The 18,871-nt window shown below is 43.0% G+C and overlaps 1 protein-coding gene across 1 annotated transcript in view; it reads right to left on the reverse strand.

The window, feature by feature from the left end:
• LOC136571906 (CD48 antigen-like) overlaps positions 1 to 17,757 on the reverse strand; it is a 29,419-nt gene extending 11,662 nt beyond the window's left edge. Inside the window, exon 1 of the mRNA XM_066572523.1 lies at positions 17,630 to 17,757. Coding sequence (XP_066428620.1) covers positions 17,630 to 17,687 — 58 coding nt within the window. The 5' untranslated portion in view covers positions 17,688 to 17,757. The remainder of the gene's footprint in view (positions 1 to 17,629) is intronic.
• Between the last annotated feature and the right edge of the window lie 1,114 nt (positions 17,758 to 18,871).

The raw sequence follows: 18,871 nt of genomic DNA on the forward strand, positions 1-18,871 counted from the left end.
ACTTGTGCGAATTAACGTTTGTACAAAGGATTTTTCTCATGTGTGAAACTCAGCTCCATCCCTTAACCCCTTGAGTGGAATACCTGGAAATTTTTTGCAATGAGTTCCACTGCCCATAGTGATATAGCCCGGAAGATTTCTGGGCTATGTTTCACTATGGGACCTGCAGAACACAATGTCACAAGCTGTGGTAGTGTGCTTTGCCTGCACAGACCCTCAGAGAACAGTGCAGGACTTTAAAAAAAGAAGCAGGAAGATATTACCAATCTGCCGGCAACTTCCCACTACCTTTTTAAACTCCTGCACTGTTTACAGGTTGCCACAGAGACCATTGGCTTGTCAGAAGCCGGCCGATGGACCCCGATGGACCCCGTGGCAGGTAGAGCTGGTGATCAGCTGTCAGATGATAGCCGGGCATCAGCTCTTACAGCGGAGAATGGAGAAAACCTCTGATCTCCTCTGTTTAACCCTTTACAGCATTTAAAGGGCTGTCACCATCGGACCCCCTGCAATGTGATCAGGGGGTTCTGATGGGTCTCTGTGGTATCTGGAGGCTTGATTATAGCCTCCAGGTCTGCCAGTAATCTCTGGCTGTTTAACCCTTTACGTGCCGTGGTCTGTGCGACTGCAGCATATAAAGGGCTGACAGAAGGAGGGGGCTCCCTTTGTCACTATCGAACCCCCCACAATGTGATCAGGGGGTCCTGATGGGTCTCTGTGGCACCTGGAGGCTTCAATATAGCCTCTGGATCTGCCAGCTTAGGCTATGATGCTCAGACAAGCAGAGTATTAGAAGAAGTAAAAAAAAGTATTATGCAAGTCTCCTAAAGGGACAAAAAATTTTAAAAAATTAAAAAATAAATAGTAAAAAAATTAAAATAAAAACGCCAAAGCCTCAGCTTTCTCCCTTTACTTTGTAAAAAATTAAAAACAAAAATGCGCATGTGGTATTTTTGCATTTTGAATGACCCAGAGAAGGAAGTTAGTACATTATTTAATCTGCAGGGTCCATGGCATAGACCATGGCAAAAAATTAAACGTGGCAAAAATAGCTAATTTAACCATACATATCTCACCATACAAAAAAAAACGGAATAGAAAGTGATCATAATGCTGCACAGATCAACAAATGGCACTAATAAAAAGTACAACTCATCCCGCAAAATAAATACCCTTACACGGCTCCATTGATAAAAAAAAATTTAAATGCTAGGGGTCTTTGAATGCAGCGATTAAAAAAAAAATAATTCTTTTTTATACTGTTAAAAAGTAGCGAAAAAGAAAAAAGCTATTAGAATTTGGTATTGGCATAATCCTACTGGCCTGCAGAATTTCTATAATATTTTATATTTTTTATACAGCTCAGAGAATGCAGTGAAAAATAAAAATAAAAAACATGCCAGAATTATAGATTTTGTTAATCTTGCCACTAGAAAAAATGGAATAAAAAGCAATGATAATTTTACATGTTCCCAAAAATTAGATAAATGAAGACTGGAGTTCATCCCGCAAAACACAAGGCCCTCTAGAGCTCTGGCAATAGGAAAAAAAATACTACGGCTCTTCGAATGTGGCGACACAAAGCAAACCTTTAAGAAAAAAAATGTTTTAAATGTACAAATATAGCAAAACATAAAAAAACTGTATAAACTCGGTATCGCCGGGATCATGTGACTCAGAGAATAACGTTATCACACTATTTATTCTGTACGCTGAACGCCGTAAAAATGAAATTTAAAAAAAAAATGGAAATTTTTTCCCCCCAATCTCCCTACATATTATTTTACAAAAGTTATGCATTACACTATATATACCCCAGAACAAGCCCTCATATGGCCGTGTCAAGGGAGAAATAAAAAAGGTATGGCTCTTGGAACGCGACTGGTAAATTAGTTGAAATTAAATGATTGGCCCATTTAAAAAAACCTGTCCTGGTAGGTCTGATAGGATGGTAAAAAAGCCGCCACTGAAGAAGTTAAGCCGGGTGAATATTGGCCTCTAAGCACCTAGTATATAAGCCTTTGTCCTGTGTCACTGCAGGCAGAGAGAGACAGAAGAGAGATCAGCGGTGTGTGCTTCTGGGTAGCATATACACAGGGCCTGGACTGTAGGAGGGCCAGCACTAGATGAGCAGAGTACATGGTGGCAGCTGGAGAAGACTGTCCCCATTTTGGGGAGCAGCGCAGGCCAGATGAGGGAAGGGCCTGATGACCGGGTCAAAAGACATAGGCCACGTGGAAGGAGAGGGAGGATGACTTCCATGGGGACTTGGTCCCATATTAGACGACAACAGAATGCACCTAGAACAATGAAAGCTGCCAGACATGTGATACCGGTCTCCAATGGCCAAGTGTGCACAGACTGGACAGACTTACAAACATACGTGACTGGTGATTTGTATTTATATGTGTGGCACAGTAATCAGGGTACAATGCAGACATCAGCCTTACAAAAACATATATATATATTTTTTCTAGCAGATAAAGTTGCTGTAGAAGCCTCAGTTAATAGATACGTAATATATGGTTCTTCAGAAATGTTAGACAACCTAACTGACTGTAACTTATGGCCCATTTACATGCAACGATTATCGCTCAAAATTGGTTCAGTCGAACTAATATGACTGATAATCGTGCAGTCTAAATGCAAAATAAAATCACTCACTATTTGTTCGCAAGTCGCTGCTATCGCTGGCTTCTCGTTCCGCTCAGCACTTCACACAGTAGGTGAAGGGCTGAACGAGAAGCCAGTGAGAAGCTTGAAATCTGGCAGCGAAGTCTGTCAATCTAAACACTCTTGATGAGCGCTAACAACCTTAGCGGTAATGTCAGCACTTGTGCAGTCGTTTAACCAACTGTCGTCGCATGTAAAAGGGCCATGAATGGGGGATGGTAACAATCTGTCATAAATCACAAAGATCAGCAATGCACTTCACTATAGAACACGTGGTAGTACCACCCAACGCTTCAACCTGGCAATAGCAGTCTTTTGCACACAGTTTGAAAGAAGTGCAAGTGTTTTCCAATAACTTGTCCACAACTGACGGATGAATATGTGTTCCTCTGGTGTCGGCTTGATCTTGCATATTTTAACTGACAGGCCTGCTTTTAAGTCACTACCCGTGACTCCTCACTCCTTTGGTAGCTCTCTTTCGGCAATGCAGTCTTTCTGAATTATTTTTCAGCTTCTATTTTTCTATAATCTCAAATTCTCCAGATCTCTCAACTGTCCTCTGCAGCCAATAGGAAGTCACATACAACACTCCATAGAGGAATACACAAACTGCAGTAATGTACGATGGCCAATAGAGGTGCCCTTATAACATTCAGATTACATAACCATAGGAACCATAACAGAACTAATTACGGCAAAAACTCAAACCTGGGTTCCCTGCTGAAAAATCTGTGCCTGTAAGGCCTAATTCCCATGGGCGGATTTCCGCTGCGTATCACGTGGCGGAAATCCGCGACGTGCCCCACAGCTATTAGGTGGAAATCTGGTCCTTCTGCATCCAGACCTCATCATTGACCATATAAAATCACATAAGGGGCTGAATTCGACCTGCGAGTCTGACACATGTGCATCAGAGGGTTAGCCAGTCCTGCCAAAATGAGTCAGCTGTTACCATGCGGCGGTTGCTGGTCCTCCCGGGGTGGCGGTGTGCGGGGTTCCGCAGTCGAGGCGCGTCCCCCCTCATGTTGTCTGGCTGCCGGAGGCGCGGGTGCCTGGCCGGCGTGGGCAGTGTGGTAATGGTGGCGCGCGGCGCCGTGTGCACCTATGAGTGCAGCTGCCGTGCACAAGCTCCCTTCTATTATGTTCTGTTGGGAGTTGGCTGTCTCCCTCTCTCCACCCCTGGGCGGAGGCTCTTGTCTAAAGGTCGGGCAAAGACTTGCAATCACTCCCAGTTATTGGTTTCCCTCAGTGTGATAGCTAGTCTGCCTCTGTTAGTCTCCTGCTTCTGTCAGATTGTGTGCTATACTTTGCTGTTATCCACCAGGTTTTTCCATCTGCCTCAGTTCTGCTTAGTATTATTCGTGTTGGTTATTTACATCTGCCTTTTTTGCCGGTATTCTGCCCTTCCATCCAGGTACACCAGCGTTCCTTTTTTGGTCCCTAGTGAGAGTAGGGACCGCCGCCCATTTGCCTGCCTGGGGTTAGCCAGGAGTGGGGGCAAGCAGGCAGAGACAGGTTTGCAGGTGAAATCTAGGGCACCTGGGCTGGCATATCAAGGGTAGTATACTGTAACATCAGCTTGGCCAATACACATCTAATAGAATTTGGTCAATCAATGTCTTATGTGAAACAAGAATCTTTGGGCCCACTCAGACCTCTGTACTCCCCCGTCATATGTTTGCCTGGGTGAGAATAATAATGCCTGAGAAGCAATAATACTCTATTCGCAGAGTAACAAGTTGTATTCTGCATGATTAAACTCTATTATTGCATAACCAACCAACCATATCAGTCTCAGGAAGGCAACTGTGGGGGTTCACTATTAATACTGAGGCCAATATAGGGGACACTATTACTACTAAGGCCACTGTGGGGTCATAATTATTACTGGGGCCATTATAGGGGACACTATTACTACTTGGGCAAATATAGGGGACACTATTACTACTGGGGCCAATATAGGGGACACTATTACTTCTGTGGCCACTGTGTGGGTCACAATTACTACTAAGGCTAATTAATAGGTATCACTATTACTACTGGGGGCAATATAGGGGGCACTATTACTACTAAGGCCACTGTGGGGGACACTATTACTACTAGGGCCATTCTGCACATGACAGCATACTTCAAGATTTCTTAAAATATGTTTACACGTGACATAAATGTTCGCAGCTGAAATTTCCGTGGCAAATTCTGCATCCATAAAACAATTGTAGTGTACAGAATCTGTACACTCCATAATAATAACGTGGATGCTTTGTTAATGTATGTCTAACTTTAAGACAAAGTTTGGTTGCTTTGACACTAACTCCATGCTTAAGAAACCTTGATCCAGCCCCATTGGCCAGTTAGCCCTAGGTAGCTGCCCTGGGATTGGGGGAATAGCACCCATGCACAGGTTGGTCTAGAGACTTCAGATAAAAGTGAGGGGGAGGAGTTGAGAGTGTGCCTCGAGAACAGAAAAAGGAGAGATCAGTCTGAGGAAGAAGTCAGCTTACAGGAAAGAAGAAAGCCAGTGCGATGGAAAGGAGCAAAGTGTGAGTACCAAAGTTGTATAAGAATTAGAGAAGAGAAAAAGAAGAGATAAAAAGCAGGATTTTCAGTAAACGAAGAAAGATGGAGAAAAAAGAAGAGACAAAGATTAAAGGAACAGTCTAAAGTAACAGTAACTAACTACAGAAAAGTTTCATACCCAAAGGAATAGAAGAGAAGAAAGTGAGAGAAGCAGGAGGGCAAAGCACAGAGGACAGAAAGTATTCCGGTGCTTATTTACTACTAAAGAGCCCATCAGTGTTCAGATAGGATTTCTACACTTCATGCCTGCACTTGTTCAAATTGATGTAACTGAATTACCTAAATAATGTCTACCTCAAGATAAAGTAATGCTAGTGTGAATTAAGTGTTGAAAAACCTTCCAACAAGCATAATGTATTCTATGGTATCACTGTTCATCCTGCCTCCTGGAGTCCCTTCCCACCACCGAATCATCTGCACTGAGGTACCACAATACATGTCAGGGGAAAGGAAAAATTTTATTTTATTTCCCCATACTTATTATTATTTTGTCTGGCACAGGTCTGGGCCTGTATATGGACTGATGTCACAAACTGACAAATTACCATCTTGCCCCGCCCGACTTCACGGGTAGCACTATAATCCAAAAAGTTAATTTATTTATTATTTTTCCAGACTTCGCACCACCTTCCGAGGGCGAGGGAATGCAGCGTAGCCCTGGTGACCACCACCATTGCTGCTTACCTCACCTCGGTCTGCCAGGTTGCAGAGTCAAAAATGACTTTGATTGGAAATCAGCCACATATCCACAGCTGATTTCATTCTATGCAGCACTCTCGTTCACTTCCTCTTAAAGCTTCCCGGTCAGCCCTCCCCGACTTCTGGTTCCCGCCAGCCTGGTCAAGTGCGGCGCCGCTGGTCAGGTGATGCTGATCAGGTTAGGGCACTACAGGCCACTGGGAACCAGAAGCCAGGGAGCGCTGACAGGGGAAAGCCTTTGGAGGAGGTGAGGGTGAGCGCTGCCTAGATTTCCAGTCAAAATCTGCACCTAGTGTGCAAATTTTGAACGTTTTTTGGATACGGAAATGCTGTGAATTTGAAACGGCCCTGTACTTTTTATAACGAAGCAGGTAAAATCATACGTTGTGATAAGCCCCGCCCTTGACCACACTTCTCTGTCCCGCTTTGACTCTGGAAAAATCTGTTCACCTTAGGGTACGTGACCGCTTGTAGCCCAGAAACTGGAGTACATGATAGCTGGAGGCTGCGCCAGCTCACATACACAACGTGGGTCCAAGTAAACCGTTCCGAGAATGCTTTAATGTGCAGCGTGTCTATATGCTGTCATCCACAATCAGGCGTTACCCATCATATAAAGATACCTGATACAAGCCAATGTACGGCAGCATCCACTCTTAAGACTCCTTCAGACAAACGTATCTGCGCCATGTAGCATGGAATTAGCTTGCAGAATGCAGAGAATGGAGGGTTCATTCGCCATAGCTGTTTTTTGGGACCATAGGATCTGCTCTATTTTTCTCTGTGCCAGGAGGGTTCATTTATTTTTAATGTTACCTAACAAAGCGGAAGCATAAACTCTTAAAGCAACAGTACTCCTAAATTCACGGGGCATCTTTCACCATCCAGATACATCCCCTGTAACTCCCAATGGCAGCAGCAAGGCACATGACTCTAACTTGACTTTCAACTCACTTGCCTCTTATCTGCAGCGTAGCCGCCACATACATGACTATCAATATGGCTGTAGGCCCCGACCTCAAATGCCCCGTAGGAGCAGCGTTCCTCCTGGCGAAAGCATCATTTACGGCACATAAATCCAGCGGTCGTCCAGCCTCATCATCACCATCAAGCGGTTTCTCTCCCATGTTTCATTATGCTCTAGGCCGCGGGCCTCACTGCGCCATTACACACCCTTCATCCTGAGCCTATCAGAATCATATTACACTCCATGCATAATGTCATTAACCCCTGCAAGGCCTTGCTCAAACCCCTTTACACTAGCACAGTCCATTGAGTCCATCACCCCCACCCTGGCTAGAGGAATGCGACACAAAGTCTTTTATTAACCCCTTAGTGACCAAGCTTTTTTTTTGTTTTTCCATTTTCTTTGTTTTATTTCCTTCCCCTTTTAAAAAATCATGACTCCCTTATTTATCTATCGACGTCGCTGTATAAGGGCTTGTTTTTTGCGTGACGAGTTGTATTTTTCAATGGTACTATTTAATGTACCATATAATGAACTGAAAACTTAAAAAAAAATTTCAAGTGGAGAGAAATGGAAGAAATTCTGACATCTTTTGGTGCTTGTTGTTTATGCGGTGAACACACTGCAACAAAAATGACATAATACATTTATTCTATGGGTCACAATTACTTCGATATTTTTTATTTTTTGCTGTACTACTTGTATTTAATTTTTTTTATTATTTTCTACCGCCATTTTCTGCACGTGATAGCTTTTTTATTTTTCTGTCAACATAGCTATGCAAGGGCTCACTTTCTGTAGGACATCTTGTAGTTTCCGTTTTTACCATTTTGGAATACAGATGACATTTTGATTGTTTTTTATTGCATTTTTTCTTGGAGACAGGGTGACCAGAAAAGCGCATTACTGGTGTTCTTTATTTTTTTTTTCTGATGATGTTTATTATGCAGGGTAAATAATGCATTACTTTGATAGATAATTGCCAGCAAAATCTCCTCATCACGGGCTTCCATATCTATCAATTTGGCACCTGGCAACGAGGTCATCAGATCGGTACCGGTGTGGCCCGATAACAGGGATAATGTACACAGTAATGCCACAATGTAGAGATAATACACACAGTGATGTCACAATGTAGGGATAATGTACACAGTGATGTCATAGGACAGGGATAATGTACACAGTAATGCCACAATGTAGAGATAATGCACACAGATGTTACAATGTAGAGATAATACACACAGTAATGCCACAATGTAGAGATAATGCACACAGATGTTACAATGTAGGGGTAATGCACACAGTGATGTCACAGTATATGGATAGTGTACACAGTGATGTCACAGTATATGGATAGTGTACACAGTGATGTCACAGTATATGGATAGTGTACACAGTGATGTCACAGTATAAGGATAATGCAAACAGTTCGGTCACAGTGTAGGGATAATCAGAAAGAAGGAAAAGTACCTCTACAGCGCTATCTATTGGATGGCAGCATTCCTTCAATTCAAAGTGACCTAATAACAAGTCCTCAATGATTGGGAATATTAAACCAAGCCAGAAGCCACGCTCAGACAGACTGTTTCGGAGTGCTTGCCCCTCATCAGTGTGCAGTAGGATTCTGGCTTAGTCTGTGAGGGGCCTATGACGTGGGTCAGAAGCGGTGTCGTGTCTCCTTAAGGAGAGCACCCAAAAAGTGTGTGGGGACACCTCGGAGGTGAGTGGATCAGGGAATGCTACAGTCTCTCCCCATAGAGAGCACCCAGAAGGGGAATGGGGTCACCTAAAAGCTAAGTAAGGAGACTTATAAGGCAATGAGACTATACCATCCCCTTCTCCACTCACCTCTTAGCTGTCCCCATGTAGTGCCCCGAAACACTTATTTCTGGCCCCTCCATAATTGTCATACATGTCATGTCTTTTATGTGGATGCACAGTGCAAAGTGTCTTGTCTGCTGTTATGTGTATTGCACAGCTGCAGCATGCAAGAGGTTAATGTCTGAAAGTGGCTGAGACATGTCTGGATAAAAGTACACGTTTGTTTAGTCACGTGGTGTTGGATGATTATAAATGAGTGAGAGAGGGATGTCTGGGGTTCTATTGAGTTCTGTCATCTTCAACAGTTAGGAGTGGAGTAGTAGTGCCGGCCACATGGGGGTACCTTCAACCCTCATATGGTGAAGTGATGAAAACAGAAGTCCTCCTCGCTGACCGTCAGCTAAACTGTTTTTACCTGCATGAGCAAGTAACCTGTATTCTGCAAATGTCTGAAGTAAAGTGTGCCAGTCACTACCCGTTCCCAGCGACTCAGGTTCTCAAGTTTAACCGTGTGTGGACTCTATTTATACCACCGAAGAGTCATCGGTGAGAAGGAACAGTGGCGTCACTGTGACAGTCCACTACACACCTATACAGGTAACCGCTACCCAGTGTTGCCTGGAAGAGGCCTGGTCATGCCTTCCCCGAGGTTCCATGCATCCCTCCGGGGAGCAGTCTGGTAGAGCCACTATGACAAGTGCCATCTCTACCCCGCGGGCTCCTCAGTGTGGGCCTCGTGTCTCGGTCGCTGCACCCACACACTTTTTAAGTGCTTTTACTTAAGGAGACACAAAACCACTTCTGACCCAGTGTCCCCCATGATGTCATATAAGATCTCTGGCGACATTCATAAAGTCATTTTTCATTCTTATGTTATATTTATCCACTGTAGCGGTATTATTGTATCTTGATGCCACCAGTAAGCTAGGGGTTTGACAGGTGTTGGATGCAGGAATGCCCCTGTCACACCCCTAGCTCCCCATTGGCTGACTTCTCAAAGGTCCTAGCAGCAGCGTGTCTATAGATTGTTGACTGGGCTGCACGGTTAAAGGTTTGTGTTCATGTAAAACTAATAATCTGCGCTGTTAATACTTCCATGTTACAGGGATAAAATGGAAGTATTTGCAGTGAATAAAGTAAGCCTAACATTAACACAAACCCCTAACCGTGCAGCCCTACAAGGAGTAATACCCACTGCAGCTGGTGCAGCCATATGAGTAGCATCCATTGGAGTCCCAGTAACATGGGAAAACAGCCCTCTAGTGTGACATTAGTCACTGGCAGAGCTGGACTGGGGTCTGCTAAGACTCTACAGCTCTGACATGCTGGAGGTCACCAGTGGTCATGAGATTACCAGGTCCCACAGAGGAAGCAGCACTAGAGCTTCCTCTATTCTCTACATAGTGCTGATAAGAGAAAGCAGAAGTTGTTATAAACCACTTTTGTCTGACAGCCGAGCACCTGACCTGCTCTTGTTGGAGTTCAGAAGCAGAAGCTTTTACTTCCACTATTCGATGGAATTAAAGGCCAGGATCGTATATTTATGGCACTTGGTTCTAAATGGTTTAATACCATTAAGGCTCTTACTTTAAAGGGGCTATCAGGGGATTTAAATTATATATCTATCTATTTCATATCTATCTATCTATCTCATATCTACTATCTATCTATCTCCTATCTATCTATCTATCTATCTACCTACCTATCTATCTATCTCCTATCTATCTATCTATTATCTATCTCTCTATCTATCTCTCTATCTATCTCCTATCTATCTCATATCTATCTATCTATCTATCTATCTATCTATCTATCTATCTATCTATCTCATATCTATCTATCTATCTATCTATCTATCTATCTATCTATCTATCTATCTATCTATTATCTATCTCTCTATCTATCTATCTCATATCTATCTATCTCATATCTATCTATCTATCTAATATCTATCTATCTCATATCTATCTATCTAGCTATCTATCTCATATCTATCTATCTATCTATAACATATCTATCTATCTATCTATCTATCATCTATCTATCTATCTATCTATCTATCTATCTATCTATCTCATATCTATCTATCTATCATCTATCTTTCTATCTATCTATCTATCTATCTATCTATCTATTTATCTATCTATCTATCTATCTATCTATCTATCTATCATCTATCTATCTATCTATCTATCTATCTATCTCATATCTATCTATCTATCTATCTATCTATCTATCTATCTCATATCTATCTATCTATCTCATATCTATCTATCTATCTATCTATCTATCTATCTATCTATCTATCTATCTATCTATCATCTATCTTTCTATCTATCTATCTATCTATCTATCTATCTATCTATCTATCTATCTATCTCATATCTATCTATCTATCTATCTATCTATCTATCTATCTATCTATCTATCTATCATCTATATCTATCTATCTATCTATCTATCTATCTATCTATCTATCTATCTATCTATCTATCTATCTATCTATCTCATATCTATCTATCTATCTATCTATCTCATATCTATCTATCTATCTATCTATCTATCTATCTATCTATCTATCTATCTATCTATCTATCTCATATCTATCTATCTATCTATCTATCTCATATCTATCTATCTATCTATCTATCTATCTCATATCTATCTATCTATCTATCTATCTATCTAATGCAATCCTATGGCAGCGTCCACGGGCAGAAATTCTGCGGGAAATTCTGCCACAGAATTTCCGCCCGTGTGCATTTGGTCTATCTCATATCTATCCATCTCTCTCTCACATCCATCTATCGCTGGTATACGTTATCCATCTCCCTGTATTTACTCTATATAATTGCACATCCTTTACGCTCAATTAAAAAACACATCCCAACCACCTGCAGTAATTAATAGTGTCTGCGGCTCCTTAATAACGTACGTCATTCTTAAATACTGCATGCAGGTTTTTTATGTGTTTTTCTTAATTGTGCTTCTAAAGGTACATAAACATGAACCACCCTAACGTCCCTCTCACGTGCGTTCAGAAAACGCAACTTGAAATCGTGGCATTTTTACCGGATTTTCGAGCTTGGTTCTTGACCGCATGGCACAGCGGTTGACAGCGCTTTTTAATGCACCCCCCATCATTGTGATGGGTGAAGAGGTGCATAAAAAAACGAGAAAATGCAAAAATAGAACAGACAGCTCTCAAAAATCGCAGCATTAGAAACACCGTGTTCAAGCGCAGGTTTGAGTAACCTCATTAAAATCAATGGGAGTGTTGTACCGCAGTTAGTACGGCACTTGGGGCGCTGTTTTAATAGCGGTAAAAAGCGGTGTGTCTGTGAGAGCGGCCTAAGGGGCTACAAACAAATTATCATGTAGTGCAGGAAATGCTTCACGTTTGGAAAGATTACACCAAGGGGCCGATCATGGATGGAAATTCATTTGGCAGCTGTATGCAGCACGATCTAGGTATAGGTACAGGGGGTGGGGGGTAGGCTGGGGATGGGGGCCCAAGCTGAACATTTGCACCTGGGCCCCTGAGCCTTTAGGTGTGCCCTTGCCTTCGATGTCAGTAATGTCAGAGGTGAGGATCGGGCTGTTGGTTTATAATAATAACTAAGCAAGCCCCTCTACATCGGCAGTGATAGAAAGAGGGTCTTGCTGAATTATTATTACGAGCCGAAAGCCTGTCCCTCACCTATGATGTTATGGGCATCGGAGGGCCACTATATGGGAGTGTAGGTGCATTGATAGAAACAAGTATTTTGTGCGATGTGGCGGTGGAGCGCAACCAGATGATCACAGTGGAACATGCGGCACTTCTAGCTTCTGCACACCGCACGTATAACACTGAACCCTCAGTTCAGGGATGCCTTTGGTAATTGTATATACATAAATACCCCCTGTGGGTATCATACAGTTAGAGATATGGGCTTGAAAAAGGGTGCAGTGATCACCCAAAATGTGTAGCTTATGGTCATGTTAGCCGGCAGAGGCATTATCTTTTGATGACTACTATTGCTCTACTCATCATGCCCATGTAAGAAGGAAGCCCACCTCTTTCGCAAAAGCGAATGTACTTGTGAATGAGTGGATGCTTGTGTGAGCAATTGCTCGCCTTGGTGAAGGGTTTTGGGCTAAAGCGAAGCCCTGCCTCCACAGCGGGATGGGACTGTGGGGTGTGGCCACTCTTCTCTCACCTTTTTATCTCTAACCAGAAGATGGGAGGAAGGTGTAGTTGTCGGGCTACTATAGAGCTAAAGAGAAGGTGTGTGTGCACCGCTCCTCTCCATGGGTCAGAAGTGGAGTTCTTGCCCTATGGGCTGTCTGAGGCTGTCTCTACTCACACACATTTCAGAGGACAGAAGTTAAGGACAGCACTTAGGAAACCGTGGGGTAATAAGGGATTAAATTATATGTGGGTCTCACCTGGCATTAGTGGCCAAACCCAAAGTGAAATTTAGGCCAGCCGCCAACACCTCAGACTGTCCCAGAGAGCAATTGGTACTGTCAGTCCTTATGTATAGCGATATATCCACAAAGGCAGAAAGAGTCCAGAAGAACACCAAATAACGTAGTGGAAATTCAGGAAATAGAATAGAAAAGTGTGAAAAAATATCCAGCGCCCATAAGGATGGTGCAGAAAAGATGAAACGAGATTGGGAAAATGTGCATGCAACGCGTTTCGGGGTACAGAGGACCCCTTTCTCAAGCATAGTATAAACAGGAAAAGACGCTTATTTGCTTATATATTCAGCTAATTGCCATTCACTTTATTGCGGTGTCACATTTTGATGACGTGTCTCGGGTGGACACGCCTGGGGGGATGTCACATGGCACCTCAGGAATGACATTGTGCTCCAAGGGACGTCTGAAATGGTGAAGGAACATCATCCAATGACATAACCTGCCTTGCGACAGAAACTGGGTAATGGCCTATACTAAAGTGGGTATTGACTGTTTATCTGGATGTTCTAAGCAGTATGTTGTGCGGCTCTGCTAAGGGACTTTGCTAACTATTATTCTATGGACTTTGTGGACTGAGGAGTCTGCGGTCAGAAACGACTTTGTTCTGTTGATTGTTTCCAAGGGACTTGTTGTCTGTCACCTATTGTGTCCGGATCGGCCCAAGTTGAACTATTGGTTGATAAACTTTTTGAGCACCCCATTATGCCCAACTAGACAAGCTTTCCTCAGAGGTCCCACTGGCTCCCATTTCCATTCAAGGGGGGTTCTACAAGGAAGTAAAACATTGTCCCATACCAGACCTTATCTAGCCCAAGCCCAGGCAGGAGAGCCTTGAGTCCACGCTGCCTGAAACTCGGGAACAAGGTACAATGACTCTTAATCGTACATATAGAAAGGTGAAAACTGAGATAAGTGTTTGCTGTCGGTAAGTGATAAAATATTGGGTAAAATGTGCCTTGGCCAAAGATAGGAACAATCCAAGGATGCGCCGGGTGATGGCTGAAAATTACAGCTTAACACAGCTGTCCTATGATAATGCCTGTTAGACTAATAATGGATTGGAAAGCACAGATATTCTAAAGTATTGTACGGGAAATTTACTACGTTTGTCATTTCCTGCGCCGGGTTTAGTAAGATTACCTCCCGGGCACACCTCTTCATGCATTCAGCGCATCCCCCGCACCTGTGTGCCTTCACTGATATGTACATCTGGTCCCGGCTGGATGTACAGTTCAAGCATGATTTACTCGACTTGTGGTGTAAATTACACATACATCTGTCGACCAAGGTGGCCATGTCCCCTGCAGACAAGCCACACCCACTTTTCAGAAAAGTGGCGAGGACAGCCCAAAAGGAAGAATGCCCAAAAATTTGTCTTGTGCAAAAATATATGATATTTCTACGCCAGAAGTCGGGTATAGACAGTTAATAAATGTCCCCCTATATTTTAGAGGGGTTTTCCAGGGAAATACTATTGATTGCCTCTCCTCAGGATTAGTCATTAATAGTTGATTGGCCAGGATTCCGGCAAGTGGACCCTGGCCAATCAGCTGATTGGGCACCCACTGTCAGCGCTGCAGTACACAGAGGTTGGAGTAAAAGCAGATGTCTATGACTCCGGTGTAGTGGTCAGTGCTTGTAATTACAGGCGTAGTTCCCATTGAAATGAAAGGAGAGCTCAAATACTAAGCCTGGCCACTGCAAATAGAATTGAGTTCTCTGCTTTCTGCACTAATCAACTCGGTGCATAAGCACACGGAACAACTGATTGGTGGGAGTTCTAGGCCGCAGATTCCTACTGATTTATTACTAATGGCCTGTGCTGTGGCCATCAATAGTTTACAACTGGATAGCCCTTTTATAATGACTGCAGAAATACTATATATTGTAACACTAGTATTGCAGTAAATTGTATCAGCAATCAAACGATTGCAAATTCAAGTCCCCCATAGGGACTAAAAAAATATGAGAACAAGTTTTTATCATTACAAAAAATGTTTTTTTTTTCCACATTTATAATGAAAAAAATTAAAGCAAAAAAACACATTGGGTATCGTCATGTCCATATAAGGGCTTATTCAGACGACCGTATATAGGCCGGGTTTTCACGCCCGTCCAATATATGATGTCCCTCTCTGTAGGGGGAGGAGGCTGGAAGAGCTCCCGCCCCCTCTCTGCCCCTCAGCACTATTGGCAATGAAAGGGGGTGCAGCTAAGTTCTGAGACTTGGCTCCGCCCCTCCAAGCCCCTCGCATTGCAAATAGTGCTGAGGGGCAGAGAGGGGGTGTCGAGGAGGCGGAGAGGGGGCGGGAGCTCTGTGCACTGCTTCTGGCTTTTCCAGACTCCTCCCCCTGCAGAGAGAGACACCGTATATCGTCCGGGCGTGAAAACCTGGTCAATATACGGTCGTCTGAATAAGCCCTAAGTCTGTTCTATTAAAACACTACATTATTTATCGCACATAGTAAATGCCGTAAGAAAAAAAAAACAACACAAGAATTGCACTTTATTGATCACCCTGTCTTCTAAGAAAAAATAGTAATAAAAAGTTATCAGAAAGTCAAAAGTAATCCAATTACCAATAGAAACCACAGGTTGTCCCATAAAAAATGAGAGCTCACACAGGAGGGAAAAAATGATGGCAGCCAACAGATACAATTTGGTATCATTGTAATCGTACTGAAATAAAGCTATCATATTGTTTTTGCTGCAATGTGTATGCCGTAACCCCTTCGCCCCCCCTCTAACCCCCCTCCAAATGATGCAACTGCCCTTTTTACAGTTCAGCACATTAAGGCTAGATTCACACGAAAATGAAACTCGCGCACGTTCTGTGTGTTGCAAGACAAAACATTTTTTGCGTCCCCTCGAAACACATCGCCAATTGTTTTAAATGGGACAGTCAAACACGCAAATGCGATGGGATGTTTCTCACTATAAACAATGGGAAATACTTGCCGATCCACTGACGCTCCTGAAAGACACAGCGAAGCATCGCTATTTGACAGAAGGGACGGGGAACTTTTTTGCATAAAAAAGTCTCGCATCCGTGTGTGAAACGCATGTTGGCCAGCGTGATATCAGGCGGGCAGCGCTCACCTGTGTGAGAGGAGCCTAAGGGGCGTTTCACACAGGCGAAATACTTGAAAAAGACCTATAAAGGGTCGAAACGTTGTTGTCGTTTAGAGGAATAAAATCAACTTTTATCTGCACCGCGGATGCTGCCATCTCTTTCATCTACATTGATACATGGGCGAAATTAGCCGCAGGATGCATCGAAGCCACAGTACATTCCACACCTGAATCTACAGGCAATCTTAGGGCTCAGTCACACAAGCGATTTTCACGTGTGCGTATAGGCGGGTGGAAAAAATAAAAATAAAAAATTGCACTTTGCACATAAAAAAATCTGCGTGACCGTGTCCATTGACACCTGTACGTTCTTTCTTTTGCAGGTGCGAATTTTAAGCGTATGTAAAGATCGCACATGTGACCGCTTCCATGGGAAACCATTTGTTCCATATAGATGCAATTTAAAATCGCTCCTATACATGAGTGAAAATAATCGCTCATATCCCCGAGCCCTCAGGGTGCGTACCCACAGCAGTTGTTGGAAGACGCGTTGGCACTTTTTGATGTAGTTTTTTGAGCCAAAGCCAGACAAAGATTGCAAAAGAATGCGAACCATAAGAGCTTTTACCCAGTAGCGGTTTTTTAACGCTGCGATATCGCTGCGTTTTTTTCAATGGGACTTTCTAATGTTAAAGTTGCATTGCACAAAAATCGCAAGTTTGTGCATTTGCGATTTTTGTGCGAGGCGATTTTAACATTAAAAAGTCCCATTGAAAAAAACTGCAAGATTAAATTCTGCAGTGGAAAAGCTTCCTGCGGTATTACGGACGTCTTGTGGATTTGTTGTTACGGATTTCTAAGATACGGGAGATAAAAGTCTGCAATTAAAGTCTGGGGAAAAAAACGCAATAAATTCCCGTGAAACGTTTCACAGAATGCATTCCACATTTAAAAACACTACAAAATCCGCACTAATGGACAAAATCCACATCTGTGCTCCGTCCTGCGGACAATTCCGTCCCGCGTGAAAAGTGTCTTAGAGCTGCAGACTTTGGTGTGGAATTCAATAGTTCTACATCATGTATTCCGGATGCGTGAAAGGTCACTAAATGGTTCCATTAAAATACAACTCGCAATAAATAAGCCCCCAGACAGTGATGGAAACGGAAAAATAAAAGGCGAAAAGGAAATAAAAATGAATAACAAATTGCTGCATCCTTAAGGGTTAAAGTCATTGTGCAGCAGAAGATTAATATACAAACAGCAGCAACAAAAATATCTATGTGATGCTTATCTGTGTTTTTCTAGAAGGATCCGTCCCGTACCCGTGATATTACTGTATCTAATTACCTGGGATCTGTAGTGCGAGGAGCAGGAGCACGGAGAGAACACCTGCGGCCGCTGTCATTGTGACACTACGGAGGTCTGTAGGTAACTGCTGGGGAGAAGTGAGAGGAGCTGCGGAGTCTCTCACCCCTCCTCCTCCCCTTCCTGTAAAGTGCGGGAACCTATAACTTGTGGTGAGATCACTACTCCCATCAGGGGGGAAGATACCTAAAAGGAGAATTTTATACCTGCGTATCCTGGGAGTATCACAGATGGAGACGAACCCTGATCTGCTTAGTCATATAGACTGTTCTAACTTGTTCAGTAATGTTTGATCATTCTGTACCACCGAAACATCAGAAGATATTGGAAAAATTACCAAATTGAAAAAGGCATTGAAAAAATAACCAAAAATGGGACTGACAAGGGAATTGTTAGGTGGATTCACAACTGGCTGAGTAATCGTACTCAAAGAGTGGTCATAAATGGCTGCACATCCAAGTGGAAGAATGTATCAAGTGGGAACCACAAGGCTCTGTCCGATGCCCAGTGTTGGTCAATATTTTTATAAATGATCTGCAGGAGGGAATTGATGGGAAACTGATCAAATTTGCCAACAACACAAAACTAGCAGGGATAGCTAACACTAAGGAAGAGAGAGGATTCAAAAAGATCTAGAAAAGATTGAACCGTGGGCGGCGACTAACAGAATTGTATTTAACAAGGAGAAATGCAAAGTCGTACATCCGGGCAAGAAAAATGAAGAAAGCACATACAGAATGGGAGGAATTGGGCTAAGCAGCAGCACATGTGAAAAAGACTTGGGTATACTAATAGATCATAGACTGAACATGAGTCAACAATGTGATGCAGCAGCCAAAAAGGCAAACACAATTCTGGGATGTATTAAGAGAAGCATAGAGTCTAGATCACGTGAGGTCATTATCCCCCTCTACTCTTCCTTAGTCAGACCCCATCTGGAATACTGGGTCCAGTTCTGGACACCCCACTTTGAAAAAGACATAAACAAACTGGAGCAAGTTCAGAGAAGACTTACCAAGCTGGTGAGCGGTCTGCAAATCATGTCCTATGAGGAACGGTTAAAGGATCTGGGAATGTTTAGCTTGGAAAAAAGAAGGCTGAGAGGAGACTTAATAGCTGTCTACAAATATCTGAAGGGCTGTCACAGTGCAGAGGGATCAGCCCTATTCTCATTGGCACAGGGAAAGACTAGAAGCAATGAGATAAAAGTGAAAAGGAGGAGAC

Source organism: Eleutherodactylus coqui, chromosome 6 (assembly GCF_035609145.1).
Source record: "Eleutherodactylus coqui strain aEleCoq1 chromosome 6, aEleCoq1.hap1, whole genome shotgun sequence".
Classification (NCBI taxonomy): Eukaryota; Metazoa; Chordata; class Amphibia; order Anura; family Eleutherodactylidae; genus Eleutherodactylus; species Eleutherodactylus coqui.